At 42.8% G+C, this 19,519-nt stretch overlaps 1 protein-coding gene across 1 annotated transcript in view; it reads right to left on the bottom strand.

The window, feature by feature from the left end:
- TMEM255B (transmembrane protein 255B) overlaps positions 1-19,519 on the bottom strand; it is a 62,050-nt gene that overhangs the window by 4,098 nt on the left and 38,433 nt on the right. The window contains exons 5-8 of the mRNA XM_057363673.1: positions 12,523-12,603; positions 8,572-8,657; positions 6,075-6,234; positions 395-538 (exon numbers count right to left, since the gene is read on the bottom strand). Of these exons, the coding sequence (XP_057219656.1) occupies positions 395-538; positions 6,075-6,234; positions 8,572-8,657; positions 12,523-12,603 (471 nt within the window). The remainder of the gene's footprint in view (positions 1-394; positions 539-6,074; positions 6,235-8,571; positions 8,658-12,522; positions 12,604-19,519) is intronic.

Genomic DNA, 19,519 nt, shown 5'->3' with positions numbered 1-19,519 from the left:
CTCTAATATACTTATCTYCATATTAAGGGTAAGGTGGGCTAAGTTGTGTGATTTTTTCTGTCACACTCTGTGTGTTATTCGATGCTTCCTGCGGCTTCCCCAAAGGGAAAATCACTGCTTTATCTTGCCAATGTGGGGGCTGTGTTCACCTTCATAACTACGTGTRCACTCCCCGAATCCCACACTGGGATTCCTCATCAGCAGGTAAGAGTCCAAAGGACAACCAGAGAAAGTTGAGGTCTGAGAGCAGACTGGAAAATCAGGCACAGACTTAGTCATCCCAGGGACAAAGCTGAGAGCTGGGGTGCAGCTAAGACTACCTCTGCAGAGTTTGTACTGAGTAGCAGGTTTTGCTTTTCTGGTGGTGTAAAGTGGGTGTTGTTCTGTACGGTACCTGGAGAGGCAGCGGGTAGGATGGATATGTAGAAATCGTTGCTGGAGAAGGGCAGAACCCAGCGTATGTCAGGATCTGCTGRGCTGGATTGTACAGGATCTGAGGAGGAGGTGCAGCACTGAAAGCGATTTGGGACAGAGGCACCTGTTGAGCACAGAAAATAACAAATATATCAGCACAGTGTAGAGGGGGCTGCAGCTGGAACTTCTCCCAACACAGGCAATGAGACACTTCAATAACTTTCTGTTTTCCAACACAATTCCAGTAGTACAAAAACCAAGGAGCAGACAGAATGAGAGGAGGGCGTATCCGGAATGAATTTTCTAAGTAAAAATACACAGCTATTTTAATSTTCTTTCCTTGGAAAAAGACTGCTGGTGCTTCCCTAGCAACAGTTACAGAAGCACTGGCAGGACTCCAGATCCCAGACASCCTAAAGAGCACAGCATACAGCTTTGGCTGCCTCTTCTTACTCATTCCAGCATCAAACACCCAGTTCTTCACCATTTGCTGCAGGCTCCTTCCAATAGCAACTACCTGATGCCCTCAAGTCTTTTSTCTCTTCTTTCCTACCCAGATTTACCTAGATGTCCTTCTCCAGACCAGTTGCTCCTCTTTCGTAATTCCCTCTCTGCTGGGAAATTGAGTTTGCTGCTGGTTCTCCAGCATCACTCTCCATGTGTTTACCTCATTCCTACTGCAAAAAATCCTTGTCCCATGGCTGCATTGTCCCATTCCTACTGCAAAAAATCCTTGTCCCACTGTCCCATGGCTTTATTGGCATGTCCCTTAGTTACAATACAAAATGAAGCTAGCAGGAAGAAGTAGCTCATATTAAACCACCTAAAACAACATGGTCGGAAAAAAAAAGAACAAAAGCTATAGGTGAAAGAAGGTTTGTGTTAAACCCTAAACCCCTGGGCTACATAACAATTTCTGAAGGASAGCAGAGAAACAGAGCTTTGTGAAATATTTTCATGAGATTAATCCAGTGGTTTCTTTTATTTCCTTTGTTTTTGTTAGCAGATTCCTCCACATGAGAGCATGGAATTTTCTTTTCACTGAAATAATAAAATACGGTGGTTGCCAGACAAATGTTGAAAGCAGCAGCCAGGATTTCTTTTCCCCCCCTTTTTTTTGTTTGTTTTTTTTTTTTTATATATCCTTTCAAACTTATCAGTAAGAGATATAAACCACTTCATCCCTTGCAGACAGTGTTTGAGAAAGAAGTATATTAATTGTGTTTGTACATGGAAAACATCTAGGTTACTGATGTACCACATGAGGTTACCGAACATCACAACAGTCCTAGAAGACAGATTTGGGGAGTCATCCAGGCCAAATCTACTAATCAAAGCATCTTATGATCAGTCTATCTGGTCTCAGCCCAGGAGCAGCAACAATTTGCAGGTGCTGAAGCTGGTTGGATGCTTTTATCAAATGTTCCAGTAAATACTTGATGCTAAATTACTCACCCAAAAGACAGGGGGGATTTGAGACATTCTAAACTGCACCAACACCCAAGGCAAAGAGATAAGGAGCTATGAACCAGCCAGGGAGTGCTGCCAGTGTCAGTTCACTGGCCTCACACAAACCTGCCAGAGCATTTATTTCTAAACTCCAGCTCCAGCTACTTTTCATGTCAGACTGCACCTTTAGTTGTACAAGTGCTAAGACATAAATGCATGGCAAGTGGCTCAGTAATCAGGGGTTAATTTTGCTTTCTTTTTCAAAGCAGGGTGAGGAGATAAAACAATGATATTGAATCTGCTCAGATTCCCTTAAGGACTGCAAAAGGAGATTAATTCAAGAAAATTTTAAAAGGCAGCCCCCTCCTCCCACAATCCTCTCATCAGGACTATTAGTAGTTCAGATTAATGCAGCTCTAAACTCAGGGCASGCAGATTCYTTGGCAARGYGTRTCAGAAAAACATCCAGAAGTGATCMRATGGATACTGGGAYAGGGAAGGGAGTTTCTAGATTAACTCAGCACCAGCAAGTGAAGTTCTCCACATAGTTCTTTGCCTGCAACTTCTGTAAGAAATAATCACAGCGTGTTATCATTTTGTTGATACAGGCACATCTCTTTATGGAATATCTTAATCTGCTTTTTGTCAAAGGTGACTGCCTCCATGTCCTATATCCAGACATGCTGTAGAAGGAAGGTTCCTGTTGCAATGACTGCAGCTCCCCCAGCACCTGCAGATCACAGAGGGCAGCCCCAAGGGTGACACAGCGGCCACCCTGGGGGTCAGGAAAGGATGAAATATTTCCCATTGAGCCAGCACAGCCCTCAGGCAGGCAGCAAAACCACAGGGAGCGTGCCAGGGTCKGCAGGGAATTTGTCACAAGAAAGAAAACCCTCAACAACCAAAACAACACTTTTTTTTCTGTCCAGGAAATATGATGGGTTTAAAGGCAAGGGCACTGTTTTGCAAACTCTCCCCTTTGTAACATGTTTGGGCTGCCAGCATTCCCCAGAGATAAACATGACGTTTTTTGTTTGGTCCTGTGCTTTCTGGAAGTCAATCCCAAAGCAATGCTGTGAGGCATTTCAAGGGGTTTTGCAGCTCTCCCTGTAAAATGCCAGTGRGCATTTATGTGAGAAGGTGACATCCTACAGCAAATAGCTCTCCCACATATTTTAATGGTGTTTTTTGCTCTTTTTATTTCAGTCCCATGCCCCTTTCTTTCCCTCTTCCGCTTGATGTTTTCTTGGCCCCTGACTTCCCCCCAGAGTTACTCCTTCTGTAAGGAAAGGGAGCAGCAGATTAGCAAATCAGCTCTGGTACTAACTCAAAAGAACCCTGAAAAAGCACAGGCAGGAGCAAGGGGTGCATTTTGGATTGCTGCTTTAGTAAGGCTTTCATAAGCACAGCTGAGGAGGTTGACATGAACTCATCTTTCCCTTGAACTATGACACCCTTTTTCTGCTCACACTGTCAGCAGACATTGAACAGCTTATTCAGATCAGGTTTTATCTGGAGCCTTGACAGACTCAGTCCAGCTAAACTGGGGGTAAAGCTGCACATCCACTGCTGCTGWGATTTCCTTCCATGGTTTTATGCCAACCCAGTCAGAGGACTCAGACCTCCCAGCAAGGGAATGTGTCACATCATGGAGACTGCATTGTCCCAGGAACATCTCCTTGGCTTACAGTGATGGTCTCCAAAGCACRGAGCTGCATCAAAGCCTCAACCAAAATCTCATGTAAGCTTAAGTTTGAGCAAGACAGGTTAGGTGGACTCAGGCTGGCTCTGCACCCTTCCCACAGCTGCCCTTGCACCCATCTGCCAGGCAGGAGAAAACATTCAGGGGCACTAAGSTGCAGTGCTCTCCCAGAGACTCACTGTAGGTGATGGCTGCCTTCACAATCCCATATAAGCTGCTCTTCCCCTCGTTTCCCACTGTGGATGTTTCTGCTCCCCTTCTGCTCCTCTCACAGAGAGGGGACGAATCAAGGTGGGAAAACTGCTTCTACTCCCCTTGGGCAGCTGGCTGCAATTAGTTATCAATTAGTCCCCTAACTAATAATTGTTATCAATTATCAATCATGAGTCTCCTCACCCAAAGGATAGCTCAGCTGCACGTTTTTTACATGAAATAGCTCAGCGTGCTTGTTTGGCTTAAACTACACAGAAGAATATTTCCAGGGAATTTTGCAACTCTTAACAAAGGTGAATTTCAAATTATTTATATGTCCCTGCTCTATTTTAAGCATGTTTTGAGCATCCAAAACATGTTGCAGACATCCTGGGTGTGCTTGCTAAGGAATTCTGGGTGGTCAAAGCTGGGTCTGGATGGCCTCCAGTCTGACTGGGTCCTTGACTCCCTGGGTGCCAGTTCTGATCAATCCCTTCCTGCCAGTCTGCTCCCCCTCCTGTCCTGATGTACATCTCAGCTATCTCTCTTGCTTTCTCTTCCCTGCTGTATCTCYCTTTTTAATTTTACCCATCTTTCTAGTTTGTCCTCTGCAATAATCACCAGACACATCATGGATCCAAGAACACCCGTGCTGCTGTCACACCTCCCTTTGGTTCCTGCATTTCACCTCCATCTCCACGCCTTGCCCATTTAGTTCTACCACTCTCCTGGGAGCCCAGTAAATCACGAGCCTCCCGCTTGATCTTTAGGCATCACTTTGGCAAACATGACCACTGACTGATAATCCCAGGAACAGCCACATCACCCTTTAACGTGTCAGAAAATCAAGGCACTTTATTGGAGAATCTTTCCCACCACACGGTCTCTTCTGAATGCTGTGGTGTACATCAGCACAACGTGGGAGCAGGTAGAAGGTGGCATTCCTCAGTGAAACAAAAGAGAGTGTTAAAGTGTCCCAAGCACACAACTGTTTTAATAAAACCTTGACTGGTACTTCGAAATTCATCCCCATTCTTGGGGAAGAGAACGACACAAGGCTAAACAATCACACCTAGGACTTGACTTTTACATGTTGGGTACAAACTAGAAACTCTGTGCTAGCCCACATGCTCAGTGATGAATTCAAAGGGAAAAAACATGCCACTTAGTGAAATGCTAGCATTTGTTCACACTGTCACCCTTTTTTTCTTCCATTCATGTAGTTGACCAGGCTTGACCCACATAGCTGTGAGCATCTGGCAACAGCTTTATCTAAAGGTATAAATCCATGAGAGAGGCTGAACTGTTAAGGGATTAATGACACAAAACATTCCCYTATTTGTTGAGAGACGCCCCAGGGTGCTTGATTGAGATGGACAAGGTGAACTTTTGGGTGTGTAGTGGCTAAACCTCKGATCTGATAAGGCACAGGATGAATAATGGACAGTGAATGAGATAGGAGCCAGATCCTGTGGAGAGGATTTTGCCCCTTGTCATGCTAAGTTGTCCTTCCTTGCACAAATCACTGACTTGGTGAGCTCATCCTCCTCGTCCCAGGGAGTACTGGGGAATTGGGGTCATTTGTGTGTTCATATCTGGTCACGGGACATAATGGGGCATAACTGTCTCAGCTGCTGGGATGGGTGGGATGGGCAGCTGCGTTGTTGTAGAAGGTCCCCAGGACTCCCATAATTCATGTTATTACATTGAACTCCCCACCTCGGTTCCCATCTGAACTAGAATGAATATAAACCCAACAGATGTTTGGTTCCCCGGATTTCTCTCCACCACTTCTTCAGGATTTCCTCTGCCACCAGATGGATGTGGTCAGCAACCACCACTTTGACCAAGACCGCRCAACAACCAAGTTTTGTCACCTATGAATGGTGAGATCATCACACTCTTGTCCTTTCTCTCACTCTCTTTTCCCCCTTTTCTTGTGTGATGTTGTTGCACTTTTGTTTTGYAATGCTTTCTATAGATAATAACTATAGATAATACTATAGATAATAACCACCAAAACGCTTCCTTACCTGTTTTCCTTTGCAACCAAATTGTTCTATAACAAACCCTACATTGTTCATTTACAAACAATGACCATTCAGTGTTGTTTCTTTCTAATCCACTCCAAGGGATCTGTGAAGAACCTTGGTTACCCTTGCCTTCTGTGAGGGGTCAACACCGCACACTCCCACAACACCCAGGAAACACATTTAAAGTATCTCATTTCTACATTTATATTTCCTTGTTTTTAATTCATTTGATAGTGGCAAGAAGCACAGAAGCCCTCACAAAAGCAGAAGACTGTGAGTCTTACCATGTCTTTAAAGGCCCCAAGAATGGCTGCTGTGATGATCCCCAGAAACAAGCCGATGATGTTGAGGACTGTGGAGGACCACAGCAGTCTGTACAGGTGAACCACDTCCTGGCAGCTGCTCACACCGAGAAATTCATAGTAGCTGGAGGATTGGTCTGAACTGAAAGAGAATGCAGACAACCTCACTGCGGTGGGAACGGTTCTGCACATAACACAGAGCACTACAGGAGCTCACTCCTCCCTGCTTGCTTTCCTCTTTGGCAAAGTACTACATCCATGTTCCCACCAAAACCTGCTCAGAAGAACTGGAGAAAGCTCTGCTGGAAAACCGGCTCTACTAAGGCCAGTATCAAACATAGTCCAACTAATACCCACCCTAGTTTGGCTGATTGGTGATGGTTACCACATGAACTCTTCTTTATTTTTTGTTCAGTGTCTCTAAACAGAGGCATAGTCTTGGTGTATGGATGCTGCCCTTGTCATTTAGCTGCCAGATAAAGCGTGCTTGGCTTTGCTTTTTTTCCCAGCTCACCTAGAAATCTCTCTTGACATCTCTGAAACTGGGGGAGGCAAGTTGCCCAAACATTAATTTAACCACTAGAAGAGAGATATTGCCAGCTGGCTCTATTTGTTTATGGTGTCTGTTGTTCCAAAGTAATACAACACTGTACAGTACAAAGATGTGTCTTTGCATTCTGGATTGTACTATCCAGAAATCTTTGTTCATATTTCTACACCACACTGGTTATTGTAAATCAGAAGTGTGCTGAAGTTACTCCTCATTGTCTTGTCAAAAGCCAGGAATATCCTACTGCAAAATTTGAAACCACAGATTCCTGCATCTCTTTCCAGGACCTGTCTTAATTCTAGCCCACTAATGAGCTCCAAGGGCAGCTATTTGAGTTGGAAAGATTTTTTTAAATGCCAAGCCTGTTTTTCCACCCTTAGGACATTGTCATCAGATTATGGTGGAAACCAGAAGTCAGCAGTTTGTGTTGACCCTTCTGTCCCTCCATACCTAGTGCATGGGGCAGCAGTAGAGATGGTAAAATAGATAGAAGGGAAWGCTCTGCAGAGTAGCCCACAACATTTCTGGGAAGAACCAAGACAGSCACAGCAACTTCTCAAAATAACCGWTCAACWGCTTYGGGTCATGGTTTTGACACTGAAGAATCACTATTGCTGGGTTGCCTTGGACCCTGTCATGAATGATGAACCCTAGTTAGATAAACMCATGAACCCTGATTAAATAAACCTACAGTTTCAGCTGCCATGAGGCTGAGGAAACCTAATTTCTGCCTTCATATGAATCTATTCCATGACTGACAACAAATCACTTTGTAGGACTGTGCCTCCTCCTGCTTCTCTCTAGCCATCCTSTGAACTGGAATTGCCAAGTCTCCAGAGCAGCATGACTGCTTCTCTATCCTGSTCCATGCCAGTGCTGTAAGATCTTGTTGTCCACTGTGGAATGTTGAAAAATAGCAGAACACTCGTGTTTAATTGTATCATTGAATACTCTCACAGGTGTTCCAAACAAACTTGATGTCTTGGAAAAATGGCACTGAGGATCTCTATCTGAAGGGGGAATATGCCTGACCTCTCCTTGTTRCTACTTTTTCATGCAGAAACCTTGTGTAGAAACTTGATTGTTCCAGCCTTGTTTCCCTATGCCTAAAACGTTCCTGTCTGGCATCACACTGGTCAAGGGTTACACAGGACTGGGGTTATGCAGGGCTATTAGCATGTGAAGAGGAARCAAAACCAAAATAAAATAGATGTAGGAAGGAAGAAAGATGAGAAAAACATGGGAAAAAAGAAGGAAAAGTGACTGTGGGTGAACTGTAGAGGGTTGCAGAGATTGCATGAGAGTGCATAGTACGATGATACAAGGGCAAGCAGTGATTGGACAAGGTGGAATGGTTTTAAACCAAAAGAGGGAAGATTTAGGTTAGAGGGAAGATTTAGAYTAGATATTAGGAAGAAATTCTTCACTGTGAGGGTGGTGAGACACTGGAACAGGCTGCCCAGAGAAGTTGTGRATRMCCYRTTTGTGGAAGTGTTCAAGGCTAGATTKGATTTGGYTCTGAGCAGCCTGGTCCAGTGGAAGGGTRCCTGCCCATGGCAGGGGAGTTGGAACTAGATGGTCCTGAAGGTCTCTTCCAGCCCAAAYCATTCTGTGATTCYATGMCATTGGGATGTGCAAGGATCTGCATTTCCAGACCAACRGTATATTTGAACAGGGATGTCACTGAGTGATCAGTTTTGATCACACAGCAAAAAGCTTATGGATATGTTTAAAGAAAAAGAAACTGAAATAATACCGACACTGATGAACAACTCCTGATCTATTCTGTGCGGGCAACAGTTGACTTCAATTGCAGAGGAACTGGATTTCTCAGCACACAAGCTCCTTGTGATACCTCTTCAGCCCCTACTAGTTATGAGTAAGGACAACCAACCAAGAATTTCTCAGTGAATGCACATAGGTACTTACTTCTCACAGTTGTACAGATCACAGCAATAGCACGTGTTACTCTTCACTTTCAGCTGGCACTTGCTGTTCAAGGTATGACATGTCACCTGCCAAAAAATAAGAAACTTAATTTTATCCTCAATGTTTCAGTGTGAATCATCCTATTTGACCACAACAAAAAAGCAGCTATTACGGCAGTGTCAAGTGGTATTTCTTGTGCAGAAAGATCCTGARATTCCAAAATTCACAACTGCAAGCCAGAAGGACATGCCTGGGCTCCTAGGWGTTTAAACCAGGATGACAATCCCTGAGTCTGAGGGCATTTGCACTGTGGAACCCCAATCTTCCAGGAGCAGGYTGCAGCCAGGGCTGCCAGAGTTTTCAAGCACTTTGCCACACTCCTGGTGCTGCTCTGCTGAGACCCAGAGTCTGCAGCCACAAGACTCAGATCTCTACAGCTGTGATGGAGTGACCGTGGGTCTGGAGAGACACTACAGCAAACACTGAAGTGGGTAAGAGCACCAGTCCTTCATGGTGGGGAAATGGCAAGGGAGCCAATTTATCTGAACAGCTTCCAATAAATGGGAGCTCCCCCCTTTCAGTGAAACCCTCMTAAAGAAGGAAGTCATTATGAACAAGAGCAAGAAAAATCTTCAAACCCACAAAACAGAATAATTCAGAAAGATCCAAGCACTCCAGCAAGTAAGTACCATTTATTGCAGACTCTTGAATAGAAAACTGAAAAGGTTATTTATGTGAGGAGAAATTGCAGGGATAGACAGATGTTAGAATAATAAAGGCAGGCACACATAAGCCACTCTCCATCCAGACACAAAATAATTTTAATGACTCCTTAAGTGTGGTAAGCATTAATCACTTCTATTTGGCACTATAGTGCCAAATTCAGACCTACTGATATATTTTATACATAAGGCTTTTTTTTTTTTTCTTTAGCATTTTGGCTTTGAAGTCCTGGACAGCTGTCAGTTTTTAACACAAGCAGTCAGAAAATACATTCTTTCTATAGCTTTTTCGATAGGAAAAATTCTCTGTATGCATTGAGAAGTATTTTGTTCATAAAATGCAGTTAAAATGTATTATTGAATGGAAAACTCATCATGAAAAAGTAGAAGGAGCATGCTTAGAAATGCATGGCTGCTYTTGACAAGTTTATCAGACAGTTCTGCCCAGTTCTGGCTTAACTGTGAATGTGTTACTCTGTGGAATAGTGTCCACAAGAGATGTTAAACCAGATGTTTTTCACTTCCTAAGTTCTGGGTCTGTGCATCCTTTTTAGTATGAAAACTGTCACTGTTGATTAGTTTGTACTCCTCACAYGCTTGTTCCCAGCAAAAAGAAAAGCCTTAAACACACTCAGCACCAGAGAAGTTCATCTTGCAACTGGTTTAAGACTTGCCACACTCGTCCTTAGCAGGATTTGATTGAGCAGTGAAAGATGGGTAACAAAACTAATGTTAGAAGGAGATTAAAATTATTCTTTGCRATTGCTTTGCTGCTCAGGACAAGGCTCTCATACAAATCTGCTCTTCTATCTCAAAATGAAAGTCAGATTATAAAAGGACAGTCTCAGCCCAGGTCACAATCTGGAAATGGATCTCACAACTTGATACRGACATATCCCACTTGTCACAAAGACATCTCACCCTCGTTTCACCACTCTGGCTCTATTGTGTCTAAACTTACTGGAATGTAGTATAAGGGTTTTGTTGGCCTGAAGTCAGATTCAGCTGCAGCTGTCCTCAGCATGAGCTGCAGTTTACTGCAGAAGAGGAACTCATGCTGTCACTGACTGCATCAGCTTAATCAAGGAAGTGACTGAAAYAACACACCTGGCTTCTTCTCAAAGCTGGTTGAAAACCAATCCTGGAGCACAGTGTGCTACCATGGCCATTTCATGGGATGCCCTATGCTTTTGCATTCAGTGGGTCTTCAGATTTTGGATTTGACCTCCTGTATGCAGTGAAAACGGCCTAGGACCTGCAAAGTTAAAATATCCTTTTCCTGTTACACATATATGATTGGGATAGGAGGGCTTTATAAGATGGAATGGGCTGAGATGCTGACTCTAAAAAGTGGTTTGTTCTGATGCATGGTYTGGGGGCCACTTGTGATAGGAAATAAAAGTAGTTTTTCCCTGTCCAAACAATAGTAAGGTCATCCTGCCCCTTTTAATGTAGAAGGCTAGAAGTACAAAACAGGGAGATCAGCACRATCTTAGACATGTTTTTAGATGCTTCTACACTACAAGACACATATTATTGGCCAGGGAAGTTACTGTAGTCATCTAATTTTATCACTGCATTTTTAAAACATGCATAGAACAAGACACTCCTTTTTAGGAGAATGGTGAATAAACCAAAATAAATTAGTGTGTGGTATGAGCAAGGGTGGTGGAAATGGGCCATTTGTGGGTGTTCTGCATGTCAAGACCTATTATTTCATTTCAGTGACCAGACACTTAGCTTTTTCATGTCCTGAACATTTGTGATTGATTATCTCCTCAGCACCAACTGAAGATATGTTCTCATCTCACATAACTGCACAAAAATCAAATTSTTTCTGCTTTGAGCAAACAGAACTGAAACAGGCAGACCAAATGAGCACTTAAAGGTGAGAGATGTCAATCAAAAGGAAACCTGCACTCAGTAAACAATCTGCTTTCCTAGTTGAGTGTTTGCCTGGCATGCAGAGCATGCCCCCTGCTATCTAGCTGGCTACCTTTGGAAAAGCAAAAGCCACATATAAATGCCATGGATTCTTAACTCTGAATTACCACATGCTGACTCTAAATGAGTGAACAGCCAGACAAGAATGTTATTAGAAACTACCTATAATTTTTAAAGATAGGGGGTTTGTTTTTTTTCCAGAGCAGAGGAAGGAATTCTGGGTGGCCCAAGTTTAGACATTCCCAGAATCAGCAGAGCTGTGGAAAATGTCTGGCCAGAAGCCTGAGGCTGGGGTCACCTGCAAGGAGTTGTGGTCAGTGTGACACCAACCACATGCTTATTACAGGAATCAGAAGCATTTCTCAGGTCATGTCTATGTCTGAGTGTACACGCACACTTCAGAAGAGGATGGAGTAAAACAGGATAGGGTGTTTGTCAAACTTCATTAGTTTGTCTGGGTAGGCCTTTAGTCAAGGAGACTAGTGAAATATTTTTTCATACATTTTCCAGAATCAACAACAGGGTGCCCCAGARACAAGATTTTAGGAGCTGCTTAACCTGGTAGTATGCTTTGCTAAGCTTTCTAGAAATATTAATATTGGTACAATAATGGTAACATTCTCCATGCACTGTTTTTTTGCCATGGCAGGAATGGTGATGAAGAACAACTGGCTGCTTGAAAGTTATACCATTGTTCAGCTGCTCTCCATCTTGCTTTTTTTTTTCACTCCCACCAATTTACCACAATAATAAAATAGGGAAAGAAACTAAATCTGGACTTCTCAGGASACTAGCCATTTGGATACAGGCACTTTTCCARMCATGTTAATGTCATTGAGATAATGAAAAAGCTGCATTCAAACCGCTGATGYTCTTGGCCTGTGCYGGATAAATACAGAGATTTGAAGTCTTCTGGACAATACAAATGGATTAATTTAGGTATTTCCTCTTCCACTTGGAGTCTACAAAAACCTCCTTAGAGGAAGATGCCAGCGTGTCAAACACATTCCAGACAGTTATTATACAGCATAGATGGACTAGGAATCATTCCAGAGTAATGCAATGGATACAAACACTGATGATGACTCAAAACCTCACTGATTGTAGTGATTTGCAATCATCAGAGGCTTGGACAAGCAGGGAGTCACTTGTGGGAGRAAAACAATGGGACTTCTATCTACCCATGGCCTGCACGCACAGACATGCTCTCAAACATCTCCCTTGCTCCTCCCCAGCCCCTCAAAGCACARCAGAAATGAACAATCGATGAGGTGAGTTTGTTTACCTCAGTCTGGTAGGCATCATATAGGAATCCTATTCCACTCGARTAAAACTGGCATCTTTTGTTGTACAAAGGTCTGGGTTCCTGTAAAGAGAAAAACAGCCAAAAAGTGGTTGGTTTGGGGGAAGTGGAAGGAGACATGTCCCCTTGCCAGACACTTACAGCTCCAGAGAGCTGCAGCCAACGCAGTCACTTGGGAAAGCAGCTCACACCCCCCATGTTTCCAGGCTTTCCTCAGGGTTACATTTTCTATCCCCACTCCAAACTCCAAGCYATGTGAGTATCATTTATTTTTCTCTAAGAAGAAGACATCACCCCTGGCATTTAACCACTTGACATCATTTAACCACGCTTGACGTCAAATAGGACCGCTCTATGAGAAGGGTCCAGTCACTCTTTTTTCTGCYACAGTTTCTTACCTACCACCAAGACTTACTTTGCAGGTTGTTTTCAAGATAAAGGACTTTCTTTTTAAAGAATTTCAACAATGTCCAGAATGAAAAAAAGTAAGATATGTAATAGTTTGATCATTCCACTTACAACATACACTTCAAACCACAGGAGCAAAATAAAGAATAATGAAGAAATTAAGGCATAAAGGGAAAGCAATCTAYATTGTTTGGTTTTGCCTTATTTTCCATTTATGCTATTGCAAAAGATGCATTTGCTGCTCATATTTCCTATTTTGCTTATAACAGTTCCCACAAACTGGTATAAAGGAAGAACACAATGAAATATCCTCGGCCACTGACCTTGGCAAACAGCAAACAGCCACTTTGAAGGCCAGAGGGTGCATACCTCAGTCAGTTTCAGGTCTAGATCATATTTGTTTTGGGAGGATATGACAGCTTGAGTCCTCTGTCTCAAAGTAGAGTTAAAATTACTTATGTTTAAAAAAAAAAAAAAGAAAATACTTTTTCAACTTTCTATCACTCATCCAGTACTGATCTGTGCCCCTAAAAGCACTCAGGTGCTCATTGCTCCTCAGTGTTTCAGTCAGACCAGATCCAAGACAGAACATGCATACCCACTATCTGCCATCCCCTCTCTTCACGTCAAGAAAAGGACTCTTTATGTTGTTAGCAGAAATCTGCACTGATTCATTTTCACTGCATTTTAAAGCTTTAAGAYCCATCCAGGAATAACCCAGAAATTRCRGAAAGATCCACACTATTTCAGATCGCTTCTGAGTATTCTCTGCTTGTTGGATAATGAAGTGTGAACTCTATAAATCTGCTGATCCAAAATACATAATTAGTTAAAATGCAGAGCTAGGCAGGAATGCAGACAGATCAATGAATAAAGCCTCTCCATCAGCTTGTTTGCCTTTCTGATTACTCCAGCAAACTTAAGCAAGTTTGGACACCAACTTTCAAGGGTTAGAGAAAGGTTAGCTTCTTGCATCCAAAAATATTTATTTATATTACACAAGTGTAAGAAAAAATGCTTCAGTAACTCTTTTCCTCTAGAGGAAAAGCAAATACCACTGAACAGCATGCCAAGTTTCGAACTAGGTCAACATTCTTCCATGGTCCTGGGAAAGCATTAGCCTTTAGCCATGACTTCCAGGGACAGATCTGGTTGGAAGGTCTAACAGGATTGCAGTTTCTCTGCCAGAATGAGGATCTGACATGGAAAGGAGCTCTGATGGACTTCCTAGTTACAAAGAAAGAAAGATTGGTCAGGGATGTGAAGATCAGGGGTTGCCTTGCCCTTAGTGATATGGTGGGATTCAGAATCTGGAGAGGATGGAGCMGGATCCCAACTCTGGACTTGAAGAAAGGAGACTTTGGCTTAYTCAGTATGCTTGGAAGAATCCTGTGGTGTACTGTCCTGGAAAGGAATGCGTTTCAGGAAAGTAGGCTGATATTCAAGATTCACCTCCTCCAAACTTAGGAGCAGYTCATCCCAGCAAGAAATCAAGCAAAGGCAGCATGAGGCCTGTGTGCATGAACAAGGAACTCAAGTTACTCAGATGTAACTTAACCATAAAAAGGAAGCCTACAAGAAGCACAATAAGGGGGAAATCACCAGGGAGGAAAATCGAGAAATTATATGAGTATGCATGGATGGGACAGGAAAGCCAAAGCTCCCCTGGAATCCAATCCAGCAAGGATTGCAAAGGGCAAGAAGAAGGGCTTCCATGGGTGTATTAGCAGCAAGAGAGATCAGCAAAAATATGTGCACATTACTGAATGAGGCAGGCAACACAGTACAAAGACATGGTAAAGGTCAAGGTATTCAGTGCCTTCTSTGCCCTGGTCTACAGTGGAGACCAGGGGGAAAACCTGGCACATAAAGAATTACCCTTGCTGAAGTGGGACCAATTTAGGGAATATTTTAACACACTGGAGATACATCCTGTCTTCAAGGATGACAAGAAAGAGGATCAAGGGAATACTGGTGGGAAGGTGATGGAGCAAACAATCTTGGAAACAATTTCCAAACATCTCAAGGACATGAAGGTGATCTGGAGTAGTCAGCATGSATTTACAAAGGGAGAGTCATGTCTGAYCAACCTGTTAACCTTCTACAAGGATGTGACTGGCTTGGTGGATGGATGGCTGGAGCTTCTCACTCCTGCTTCGGGATGTTTATCTCCACTTCACTAATGCCTCTAGCAATCTCCCAGACAAGCTGATGAAATAGGGGCTAAATAAATGGACAGTGAGGTGGACTGAAAGCTGGCAGAACTGCTGAGGTTGTTCTGTTGGGAGAAATACACAGTGTCCAGGTGGAGATGACTTAATTGCTGTCTACCCCAGGGGCTAATACTAGAGCCAATATTGTGTAACATCTTAATTACTGATTCATTATTGAACTGGATGAGGTAGAGTGCACCCTCTGCTAGCTAGCAGATGGTACAAAACTGGGATGAGTGACTGAAACAACAGAGGACCCTATTATTGTTCAGAGAAACCTGGGCTGGAGAAATGGCCCACAGGAACCTCAACAAGTTCAGTAAAGGTGAAAAAATTCTGCACCTGGGGAGRAATAATCCCATGCACCAGAAAAGACTGGGGCCTGGCTGGCTGGAGAGCAGCTTTACAGAGAAGGACCTGAGGGTCCTGATAGGTAACAAGTTAAACATGAGCCAGCAACTTGGCCTTGAGGCAAGAAAGGCCAGCAGTATCCTTGACTGCACAACAGGGAGCACCACCAGCAGGCCCAGGAAGGTGATCCTTTCTCTTAACACTGGTGAGGCATATTTGGAATACTGGGTAGGGTGCTGGCAGCTCCCCAGGATGAGCGAGAGCACCAACRTGGTCTGTTAATTAACAGACTGGGGCATCTGTCACAGGAGAAGCAGTGCTGGGACTGTTCAGGCTAGACAAGAGAAGATYCCATGTACCTTATAATATGTATCAATACTTGATGGGGAAGTGAAGAAGATGGAGCCACATTTCTTTCAGTAGTGTCCAGAAAAATGACAAGAGGCAATGGCACACACTGAAATACAGGAAATTCCATTTAAACATAAGAAGAAAACTTTTTTTGTTGTATGGGTGATTAAACACTGGAAYGGGCTTCCCAGAGTGATTTTGGAGATACTCCAACTGGACACAGTTCTGAGTTACCTGTGCTAGCTGACACTGCTCTAAGCACAGGTGGTTGGATTAAAAATCTCCAGAGGTTCTGCCCAGTCTCAGCAACTTGGATTCTGAGAAGAGGGTCAGAGTCCATGTCAGGGTGTGACAAGGAGTTTCTCTCAAAGTATCMTAGGCTGTGAGTTTAGCAGATATACCTTAGCACCTGGAGACAAATGCTCCTTGGCTTTCRGGGCATTCCTATCCTAACTACAGGCTGCTGATGAGTGACACCTCCACATCACCCTATGAGGCTGTGTCTGACCCTGAATGCTAACATACTCCCTTCAGAGGCCTCTGTATCTTTAAAAGTCAGTGAGACAGCTGTCTAATCTGCCTCCAGCAAGTACAGGCAAACCCTCACTTTTGGCCCTGATCTCTTGGTTCAACACAGTTTTCCTACCCCTACRCCTCCTTCCTCTTAAAAATAAATTGATCCTTCTATTGGTTTGGTCTTTGACAGAGAAGGCAAGCACACTTTTCATCCAAGTGTTCCTGTGGMTGGAAGCATCACTGTTCCCTGAGGAGAGAGGTGATTGATTAATCCATGCCAGCTATTATTGGTTGATATTGCTGTGCAGCAAAAAGGTCAGAGCTGAGAGTGGAAGTGACCACAGTGAATACAGTRATTCCATTTGCATGCACAGCCATGGCAAATGAGTGCCCTCCTTCACGCACCTGATTTTGAGCAGCAAGCCTGCTGCACTGGTACAGTCAGCCTTTTGCATTCWGTCTGTTCTCTAAATGTACCAGTAYGGGCCAYCAAAATAAATRAGTGATGATYAAGTGTACAAAAATAACAAAGATTAGGTAACACTRGCCTTGTCCAGACACCCACAGAATTTAACACCTAAAGCACAAAGCTTTTAAGTAAAGGTACATTGGGGATGCCAAAATGTTGCTTTGGTGAAAGCTTCCATTTTTATGTCACAGACGTGCTGTGGTCTGTCTGTCTACCAAGGTGTTTATATGAATAAGGCACCACACAGATATTAAAAAGTGTTTAAAAGTTATCCAGCAGTATGTCACACCACATAAGCACCCGCTGGACTTTAATGGAGTCTCTAATACCAAAGGCAAACGAGACATACTTTATATCTATAAAAGTATTTCTGACAGACTGGTCTTAAAATACTTCACATYGCTCACAACAGATTGTGTATTAATATAGTATATACCTACCACTCCTTGATTCTTCTTGATTCTACTGCWTATAGCAACACTGGTTGAGACAGAGCTACTTTTACATGCTATATATGTAAGTGTATATATACATGTATACATATATAAACATATATATTTAATCCAATTAGAGTAACTTTAAAGTATGTAGCAACAATATTCTTTTTAAATAACTTAACATCCTTTGATACCAGGAATTTCCTCAACCATTATTACTGAAACAGAGCTATGCAATAACTCCCACTAATGTGTAACATTAATACATTAAAATATTAAGATATRAGAAATAATGTGTTCCCTTTCTCTGCTTCTTTGAGTAAGTCTCTAAGTGGAGATGGGCAGATAGGAAAGTTCTGTGGATTAGAGCTCTGCTGATCCATGCAGAGAACAAAATATGTAGGCTGGTAAAAGGAGGAAGAATTCTCTATAAAAATGTAGTTGYATGCCTGGGTTTGTTTATTTATTGATGCAAAGGAAAAATGGACAGGTTTTATCCAATCCTTCTGAGCACCGGGAAAGAAGATTTATTAGCTAGTTACATATGAGTGTGTTTGTGTATGCTAGGCAGGTACAGTCACAATGCCATCAAACTGAGTTCAGGAAATTCTCAGATATGTTAACCTGCCCCCCCCCAAAAAAAAACCCAGAACATCCAGTATTTCCCTTTAATTTCAGACAAATCAGAACTGCTCAGCCTTGAACTCTACAACGCAAACTCTAGCTTTCCCTCTTCTTGATTTTTTTATTTCAACAGTTTTCTGTTATGTGTATTAAAACCTGAGATAAACAGAGAGAAAGCTTTATGCCAAGGAAGAAAGGATTGGGTCCAAACAGAGACAGTTTTGGTTTGGCCGATTGCTTTGTTTTAAGAGCATACAATAGAAACCCCACATTCTCTTTGATGGTGGGACCATTGCAGTGCATTTTTTGTGCAAGAAAAATATTCTTACAACAGTATCTTTGGTGGATTTGATAACATGTCTGTGGGGAAGTTGAAGGGCTCGTAACTGCGGTATGGAAAGAAGTTTCTCCTATGCCAGTTTTTGTTTCCTTGGAGAACAGATATATTTTGGATAACATAGGGAAAATTCCATCTGCCTTGTGTGTAATCTCACTTTCAGAAAGCGGAGATATAGCTTAAACTGTATTGACTGAAATGTATGCCATACTTTAGAAATCATGGCTAATAATTTATTGAAATAACTATATGGTGAGGGCTATTTTTTTCCAATTACAGTATTTATTTAGTCAGCTTCCATAGCTGCATYGATAGAAGTGTAGATTAATCAGTGCCAGGGAATGTTCCCAGGCCTGAAACTCAAGCATCAAATCCATTAAATTGTTAGAACTATGCTGGTGATGGCTTTGGCCTGGGCAAACCATCGTTCTTCCAAAATAATTTCTGGGCATGGTTTGCAAATTACTGTGTGCCAAGAACCATTCCCAGTAAGTAATTTGGACATTGCCATYTACATTCCAAGAGACTTTGAGAGCAGGGACGTGGGCTTCACCATGTCAGTGGCCTGGGGAGCACAGAACCATCCTGGTCACGTGTAAAAGATCAATATAGATAAAACTGAGGAGTCCAARACCAGAAAAATGTTTTTAGTGTCTCATAAGCATCAAGGTTTTAGTTTTCTGTTTTCAGTTCTTTTCATCTACAGCAAAGCTAGCAATGAATAGGAGAGGGATAGCTGCCAAGATTTTTCAGGTTTAATCCTAAAAGCAAACTGGAACATCACCCTTCAGTGCCAGCTCAGCCYTGTGCCAACAGCTGGGTGTTCTGGAGATTATAACTCCCTTCAASATCACACTCTCTGGTAACTTTCTGAAAATAGGCATGCAAATATGAACAAACAGAAGTTATTAGCATCTAGCTTTAATGCTCTTCTGTAGGATTAGATGGAGCACAGGTACCCATGTCTGCCCCACACTGACTGGGGGCACATGGGAGCATACAAACCTGAGAGCTTTCAGACCAAAGACAAAAGAGAATCTTCTAAAAGAAGGGGCCAGCGGAGCCTGGGAAAGCAGGCAGGCTGGATCACTGTCTGGATGCCTAAGCTAAAGTTGGTTGGATCTTAACCTGTACAAATAATGAGAGGAAATGCTACAGGTCTTTTGTAATTCYTGTCTCCCCTTGACCGAGGGCTGTTTCTCCATCTTTTTCAACAACATTCCCAGTGAGATGGGTGTCTCCTGAGGAAGACAGCTAGAAGATTCCACAGATT

The sequence above is a fragment of the Malurus melanocephalus genome, unplaced genomic scaffold (genome assembly GCF_030028575.1).
Source record: "Malurus melanocephalus ecotype Western Australia unplaced genomic scaffold, MMel_1.1 scaffold_1, whole genome shotgun sequence".
Taxonomy (NCBI): Eukaryota; Metazoa; Chordata; class Aves; order Passeriformes; family Maluridae; genus Malurus; species Malurus melanocephalus.
The sequence above is the reverse complement of the archived record's forward strand: the minus strand, read 5'-3'. Positions and strand labels throughout refer to the sequence as shown.